Below are 9,126 nucleotides of genomic sequence, written 5' to 3' on the forward strand. Positions count from 1 at the left end.
ATTGTTAAACGGATAAATTGTCACGGTTGAAAGTGCTGTTTATAAATTAGCTAAAAAGGTTTTTATCGAATTCGATCCCAGAACTCGATTTATTAAAGTGGTGCACGATCTGAAGATGGGTTAGAAATCTTGCGTAGCAGCCAAGCATTTATTTATTTATGTAGCGTATGGACTATCTGCCGTAAAATTGTACAATCCGCGAAGCGACAGTTTCCATCAAAGCAACAATAAGGAAAAGATCAAAATTTAAATATAAAAAAATCACAAGTACTTAGAACAATACATTATAGTTTGAAGGTCGAAAGCTAATCTATAGCTTCATTGATCAAATTGATGAAATCACTTACTTGTCCAGTGTATTTACTATCCGGACAATAAAGCAAAATATGTTTCATAGACTATAAATCATAGTCGGTCTCGCCTCACCACAGCTGCAACTTGGATCATTGATTTTCCACTTGAACATCTTGTCGTTGCAGGTGCTGTGACCCGCCTCAGTCGATTTTTTCCGTTAGAGTGCAAGTACCATTGCCTGACCAGCACTGCTTCCAAGCTACTTTTGAGTCAAATCCATTGGAGTTGCCAATGCTAAGCGAACATTATGGATTTGGGAGAACACTTCATTTTTTGGCCCAAAATTTGGAGATTCGGCTTGAATAAGTACATTTACTGCTGTAGTGTCGATATGGATGGGTATGTTGAACAGAAAACTACTGGCGAAATTAACTTCAAATCATCCGATCTGTTCCCTACTATGCCTAACGAGGCCATTTAGTTAGTTTTGAATGACCTTAATTCGACCCGTTCCAAGCCTTAGTTAGGACTCTAGGTTTTTAACAAATCTTCCGATTCACTTCTATTTTTAAGAACAGCCTCATCAAGGTTTCATCATACTGTATGACATACAAGTACAAGTATAATTGGACCAATTTATCTGAACGCATTTGAAATGATGTCACAAGAAAAATTACTTTCCATTTCATTTTTCTACGAATTTTCGTAAACTAAATTGTTTGCTTGTCTGCAAATTAGTGGAAAATAGTTAGTTGTTGTGTAACGAAAGTGATTTATTTTCGTATAACACTCGCAAACATATTTCTTGGCAAGCAAAATGTTGTCGAGTATATAATATAAACGATTCAATAAATGAATGAACTGAACGCATAAAGCTTAAGTCATTCAAAAATAAAATTCAGATTTCTTTGATCTATTTACTAGTTGTATAATGTAAAGTTAAAACACTTTCACTTATTTTGCTGGCGTGCAGAGCAACGTATGCCAAATTAAATATTATTATAAAGTGGTTGCCTTTTGTGTTGTCATGAACAAGGATGTAGAGGAATACTTGACAATGTTCTACGAAAGTCAAAAAAACGAACTCCATAGTAGGTGTGACTTGAAAGAAGCAATGTTTATGCTAATTGTGCAGACCTTCCTTCTGCTTTTTAGATTGATCTTTTTTGAGCTCTTTAACATGAGCCCGAGAGCTCTTTAACATGAGCCCGAGAGGTCTCAGAGGAGGCCTAAAAAATGTTTTTTAAGTGTGTTCAACCTGCCCAAAAATTTGAAGATCCGCTTTAAACGGACCGTTTATTTACAGACAAACATTGTAACAATTAAAGAAATTCTTAGTTTCGTAATCATATCTTTGAACTTTGGACACACCTTGAGTGTCAATTCTGTACATAATTGATAGCAATCGATTTGTATTGAGTGTATGTGTCGATGGCATTCAAGTGATACAATGTTTACTTTACTGGCTATTGTAAATGCCATCATTTTTCCTCTGATGTCGAATAATGGAAAATTTTCAAACACATCCGAACCCAACAATATGCGATTTCTCCTTGTTTTCTTAGCATAACGTCGGGTACATTTTTGAAGGTTGATGATGTCTATCATTCCAAAGTCATCTACGTCCTAATTTTTCCTAATTTTTCTGGAATTGTGCCGTTCTGCTAACTACAACTGAATACGTAAGTTCAACGACAAACTGATGCATTAGAGAAGTTGCGATTTTTGTAAATTGTGAACCTATAAAAAACATCGTCAAGATACTGCTTCGTCCACGTAAAAAATCACACTGTGACTGCCATTTTATTTATCTGATTTCTCTACACTTCTACCAAAGTGAGAGTTTATATGTGTACAAAGCGGTAAGTCGATAATTTATCGGAAATTTTCCAGTTTTTCGTCGAATCGACTTTAATATCAAAGTCGCGATTCCTCTAAATGACGGAGTATATATATACTACATTATACAGCAACGTCAGACCTTATGGAATATAATTTAAACAATTAGGCGTTTTCGTTACACATCGCTGGTTGCGGTATAAAGAGGGATTTTAGTACCTACCAGGGCCTATTTTTCGGAAACATGTTTTCCAAGTCTTTTAAAATTTCCAAAATGTTTCTTAAAGTTTCTTAAGGAAACTTTTCTAGAAACTTTAAGAAACTTTGAGAAACTTTAAGAAACTATTCAGAAACATTTTGGAAACTTTCAAAAACTTGAGAAATGTTTTCGTAAAATAGGCCCTGGTACCTACAGTAAAAAAAAGTTGGTTTGAAGTTGAGGAGCATATTTTTCGATGATAATTTGTATGAACTTATAGTCATAGACAAAGCACTGATCATATTATTAGCTAGCATTACCACTGACCAACCAGAGTAAAAATTTGGAGGTTTAAATGATAACAGCAACAGCTTAAGGTTGTTTGTATTTTATGTCTTGCTCACACAACGTTCAAATAAAGTCAAAAGAAACATAGGCCTATTGTGATTTCATTATCCTCTGGATATTTCCTATGTTCATGCTTGGAACAGTGCTATGGCGTAATTCATATTTGACTTGCAACAGTTTCTGATAATTTTTCATATTTTTTTAAAACAAACGATGATTCCATACTTAACCGAACAAACTCCAATAATCACCGCCTGTGTAACGCTAATGTAAAGCCTTGAGAGCTATAATACGACTTCAACGACTGAAATAGAGTTCTCAGAGTCCTTGATCTGTTTTGATTTCAGTGCATCGAATTTCCGAGTGACCCTAACCCCAACTGTGTGACATCGGTCAGAAAGAAAACAAAATCAACTTTTTTACGTTATTCAGTGCAATTTATTTATTAAATTATTTGTAATGTGTTACCATCATAAATGTATAGATTGACAAACGATAGTAAATTTTCTTTTTATTCAGTCTCGCAGTTGCTATTCAGTGAATGTATGCATATCATACGTAAATAGAAATAAAATGCTGTAATATTTCCTTACATTATCAGTAATAAAATGGAGACCATTTTTCGTCTACTAAAAACTACTAAAATCAGCAGGATGCAATTACAAAACTATTCAATTCAGGTAGTTAAATTTGAAACGAGTAGTCGTCACGTTATTGCGTAGAAAATTTCAGAACTGAACTATAAAAATAATGAAAACAAAAAAAAATTAGTAAATATGAGTACCCCACCCCTAAGATTATTAAAAAAAAAACAAAAGAATTTTCAGAAAATATCAGCTTATTCAGTGCGGTCTTGGTTCTTGAACTTAGTGCTGAAGTTAGCTACTTCTCTGTCAAGGAACCGTTTCTGAGCATGAGCTCGTTTAGTGATCTCTTCAACACGCAACAAATTGGATTCACTCAATTCATTTCTGTTGATTTTGTCACTGACTTCGTTTATCAAATCAAGCACAGCGTTCAACTGGTTGGGTAACCTATATAACAGAAATTTTCTTCGTAATTAATTCCAAGGAAAATTGAATTTTTATGTTATTTACCAAGTGACGATTGGACTACCTCCGGTAGCTACAGGGTGGCTAGTATGCTTGATTATGTACTCTTTGGTGAAATTCCAATGACGGTGCCGGAAGGCTCGAATTTGATCAATGTTCGACAAATAAATAGCCGCAGAGTTGGCGTCTTTCATGGCATATTGCTTAACGCCCACTTGCATGGCCTTAGCCTGAACGAATTCCAGAAATTCGCGATGATTGGTTGGTCGGTACGATCTAAAATCTCGTAGTACATCGGTCAACGGATTCTCTGGCATGAGTTCAGAAATTTGCAGCAGATTATCACCCAATGGTATCATGCTATCGTTAGCGCCCGATTCTCCACGGTATGTCACTGGCTCATCACTTACCCCTTCATAAATGACACCATCCGGGAACATTGTCTGGTAATTTAAAGAAATTGTCGTAATTGGACGAAAATCAAGGATTAAATTGCTGTCGCTAGTGAAATAACCTGATTCTTGGTGCCCATGATAAAGGTTCTAAATTTTACGTAATCTTCAGGTACGGATCGAGACCACATCATTTCCATTTCTCTATTGATCGACTCATATGTTTCAAACAGGCCAGACATTTGGGAATCAAATTTCGCTCTGTCATTAGCCTCTGCTGCAGCCAAAGTACCGACAGCGAAGCGAACGAGATGGGGTGAATATGAAACCATCGTGACATGGTTCAACACAAACCCTTTTCTGATTATTTGTGTAACAGAAAAGTTTTCTTAGCAAAAAGGAAAGAAAGACAATGAAAATTGTTATTTACTCTGATTCGCTACCAGCAAACGCACGAACTAATGCAAGATTGTCGTAGTTCAAACCTTGAGTTGGGCTAACTTTTTTGTAGTTGTACAAGCTAAAAATGAAGAGTAAATGCAATTGTAGCTTGTAAGGCTATCAGGGACAGGGATTATTACTTACGCGTAACTGAGGGCACTGAAAAAAAAAATCGAAATCGAAACACCAGTTAGTGATTATTCATCGTAAGTGTGAAATGTAGCACTTACTATTCCATGAACGGTTTGCTGTTAATTTTGTTGGAAACTTTAACGAGTGGAACAGCAATATTTTTCGGTAAGACTCTTCGTCCCAAGCCGTAATCAGCTTGGGAACGATAGAGAATGTCGCAAGGCTCTAGCAAGTAGGCAGACGCAGCGAACGTATAATCACGGAATAGAGCTGTGAGGAATATTTTTAATATTTAGACGGTTAACTTACACAAGCACTTAAAGATTACAAAAAAATGTTTTTTTTTTTCACTTGTTAGCTCAAAGGAACGTTGGCTTCAAAAAATATTTTCATTTGAATGGATTGATTAAGTAATTTAATCAAATAATAAAAAAATTTAATTAACGGAAATGATCTTACCGGACAAAAGCCGTTGATCAGTCAGTGAATCCACATCGTAGACTGGCAGTTCTTCTCTCACAGCATCGCCAAACTGGCCACTAGCCAATAGCCCAGGCGTCCCATCATTAAGTTGCATAGGCATTCGTTGTAAAAGAGATTCGAGGGCGCTATATTGTTTCGGCAATTCGGCTAATGGTTCTTGCCTCGGAAGAAATCCATTCTTCCCGCCAACGGTGAACATTTGCTGGGTTGTATCATTATCTGCAACATCAACGAGTACGGACAATTCTCTCACTGATGAAGAGCCGGTCTTCAATTGAGAAAGTGATCTTTCCATCAGAGCTCTGATGGTGGCACCGTTTTTGAAATTTCGTAGAGCGAGCATGTTGTTGTAGATGAGTTTATTTTATGCCAATTGAACTGGTTGTGATTGCGTGAGAAAAAAAGTACAAAATCAATTTCTCTGCAGTCTGTTCTTACCCCTTTTATATTCTCGGCGACATTTCGCCAAAGACACTTATCAATTGAGTTGTAGATAAGATAGCTTATTTTGCTTGGAATCTCCATCACCTCACATCTTTATCGTGACTTTCAAGTTGACAAACATGTTGTTGTCGCAAAACGAGGTGTAATGATCAACCTTTATTCGGTACCCGTACTAAATGATGTAATAGTCAACAACATCACTCAAAGGCACAATAAGTGTTGTAGATAGAAAATATCCTCCAGGGTCAGAATTAGACCAATTTCTGTTTCTTTTATTGGTGTTTCCACATCAGTTTCAGTAAGACACACTGTCAAGTTTCAGTACTCCAGTTAGAGTACCACTCACACTTGAAGTGTGTTGTTGGAATGGAAGAAAAGAAAAGAGAGAGTTATGTCGAACGAATAAAATGCCATCACAGACATACCCTAACCAAAAGTAAAAACTAATCTTGCTTGAGGTAAGGGCGATCCGAAGGATTTCAAACATTGGTTAGTCATGAAACTGAAAAAGACTTCTCTTATCGAAAAGCGCAATAATTTGAGACACTAAAACATTTGAATAATCACAGCAGAATATCCTTTTTGCTCCAGTTACATTATTTATTGATAATTTTGCGACACAATTTTCATCTTCTGTATACGTACATGCATCCTAATTTGTTGTAGTTTGATAAACAAATACTTTTAATCAGCGATTTAATTTCGGTGCCATTTAATTCAGCAAAAACAAATAAACAAATAGGGAAACAGTATACGGAATTATTGTTATTATTTTGCATCATTAACGATGATTATCAGTCAACATGAGAGAAAACACGTTCCTAATACAATCTAATTGCAGTTAATTGATTAAATTAATTATCTACGTTAAAAATTAACCACACGAAGCCTTGAAAGTTCTCTATTCTCAGACAATAACAATATTCTGCACTGAAGCAATTTTACATTGGTTGTTGATGTGGGGTTTCTCAGCATTGTATGCTAGGAAGTTCTTTGTTTTTAAAGAATTATGAGATGTTCAGGTACTTAATAGTCTAAATGGTTCGGAGGGTTAAAATAAAGGACCCGTATTTTTTTAGGTTTCCAAAAAATGTTTTGAGTCCTGAGAAAAATGAAGTTTCTATTTGGCTTCATCAGTGCCTATATTCGCAAAAATATTTTCACAAATTTTCTCAAATTTTCGCGATTTTCTCATATTTTCACAAAAAACGTTTTGCGAATTCACGAAAATTTGAGAAAATTCGTGAAAATATTTTCGCGAATATAGGCATCGGGCTCCATTTTTTTCATTAAATTTTCTCAGGACCCAAAATATTTTTTGGAATTCTAAAAAATACGAGTCCTCTATTTTAACCCTCCACGCCATTCAGACTATTAAGTACCTGAACAACTCACAATTCTTTAAAAACAAAAACTGCCTACGTACGCAGTCGTTTTCCGACTTGTGAACTTTTGGACCTTTCCTACTCCCTACTTTTTCATTCTTTTTCATATCTTGTCCATAATCGTCGAAAGTTATCCTTCAGAGCCGTACTTAGATGATATTGACCCCTGGGTATCGACGGATTTGTACAAAGATGTATTTATGTTTAAATAGAAATAAAAAGGTCTCAGGGAAAAACTGAGTGAGGGTTATAAACTGTTATAAAAATATCGTCCTCGAAATTTTTCGAACAGTTGAGAAGGATTTTTTTAGGTAACTTTCTTAACTTCCAAGTGTTCCCCAACTTTTTATTTCAGAAAATGTTTTCTTAAATACATCATTGTACAAATAAGTCGGTCACCAGTGGTCAATATCTTATAGCTACAGCCCTGGTATCTTTTGTAAAATCATAGAAACTTCTAGAAAAATTCATTTGAAACAATCTTAAATCTGTAGAAATAGAAAACCATTTTAGAATTATGAAATTCTAAACTTCAACGGAATATCACGAACATGCTCGTAAATATGTTCGTTTCAATTATTCAGAACAGATAACGCAAAGGTGTAGAGTATCTATCTGAAGTTTCTGAATAAAATACCTCACTCGTCATTAGGACAATTCACGGAGATGACTTATTGTGAGCTCTTTGGCTTTGTCTCGGATTGCTAACTTCACAGAAGAACTCCTTCATTTTCCCCATGGATAAGTAATTTACTGTTGCATCATAGGTTTTAAATGATAGGTCGGGTTTTAAAAATTTAATTCAGGTCCGGTTCGGGTTTCAAATCTTTTGGGTTTTTGGCTTGTTGTATCTCCTTAGAATTGTAACGCATACTGGAGCTACGCGGTGCGATTAATTTAAGAAATTTTGTTTTTGGAAATAACTGTAATTGAAATTGACTACTTGGGTATCAAAAAATTTAATTCGGGTTGGGTGTCGGAAGTAAAGTGCGCTTTACCGAAAGCTAGTTCGCTGGCATGTAAGCAATATTACCAAATTCAATGAAGATTTTCGAAAAATTCTGATGAAGAAATTTCGTTCTGTAACAAAATCATCGTATAATCTTTCCTCCACCGCCCTATATAATAAATTGACCTTCATTTTCTATATTTTCAAATCATTTGTAAAGATAAAGTTCAATTTCCTACATTTGGTCAATGGCTACATTCACGGGTATAGGAATGGAAGATGTTTACGATTCAATATAATGATTACATTCACTTGCTATCACTATACTTATCTCAAATTCTTAAATATGAAAATAGAGGCGTGATTGGATAATAAAATGATAATGAAAATTTTATTAAGCAACAACACATTCACGACCCCGGTGGAGGTCGCTCAAGTTTATTGCCATATTGTATTTTTGCGCAGCTATCTATTCCGTTTCTATATTGAGTCTAAATTTAGTGTCAAAAAATTCGCACGATGCTCATTTTTGCGAATCGTAATTAAGACAAAGGCAATTCATTTACGCAGAATTTTTTTTTTTGTTTATAAATATTTGCGTTTTTTTTAACAGCTACGATGTCGTCGTCTAGGGGCCCGACCATCTAAACTTGTACATAAATACTTTAATCTCAAAAAAAAAAAATATTTACAAAGAGATCTTTGCTGAAAAAACAAATTAGATAAGAAAAGAGGATCCTGTCTCACTGGTTCTTTTGAAAGCAAAGATTTGAACTATTGACGGAGTTTGTCATATTTCTGTATCGGTATTCAGGGACTTGTCATGTCATACCAGAACTCACCTCGGCAAAATGATGTCGATAGCCAAGAACGTTAAGATCAATGAGGAGTCCATAATGCTCCTGATAATGTTGTCAGAACGATGTCTTTAAAAACTCCATATGAAATCACCTAAAAATCAATTTCTCAGACGAAAATCATATCACTAGGTTTTTAGGGTGCAATTTACCCCTCTGTAAAGATTTTAAATTCGGGTAGGCAACGCTCAGAACTGCTTAGGTTTGAGCTGATCTGAACCTGATTTATGTCAGGTCACGTACAGACTGAATTAACCTCAGCACGTTTATTAACTTCAGGTCAGGTTCAGGTTAACCTGAAATTTTGGATG

The 9,126-nt window shown here is 35.2% G+C and overlaps 1 protein-coding gene across 1 annotated transcript; it reads right to left on the reverse strand.

The window, feature by feature from the left end:
• Positions 1-3,095: 3,095 nt before the first annotated feature.
• LOC119070407 (indoleamine 2,3-dioxygenase 1-like) lies at positions 3,096-5,671 on the reverse strand. The gene is made up of 7 exons (XM_037174734.1): positions 5,157-5,671; positions 4,796-4,967; positions 4,710-4,724; positions 4,555-4,644; positions 4,247-4,484; positions 3,778-4,175; positions 3,096-3,714 (listed from the first exon to the last, which is right to left on the reverse strand). Exons 1-7 carry the CDS (start codon positions 5,521-5,523, stop codon positions 3,519-3,521), a joined length of 1,476 nt encoding a protein of 491 aa, XP_037030629.1. The 5' UTR covers positions 5,524-5,671; the 3' UTR covers positions 3,096-3,518.
• Positions 5,672-9,126: the final 3,455 nt, after the last annotated feature.

Source organism: Bradysia coprophila, assembly GCF_014529535.1.
Source record: "Bradysia coprophila strain Holo2 chromosome X unlocalized genomic scaffold, BU_Bcop_v1 contig_79, whole genome shotgun sequence".
NCBI lineage: Eukaryota > Metazoa > Arthropoda > Insecta > Diptera > Sciaridae > Bradysia > Bradysia coprophila.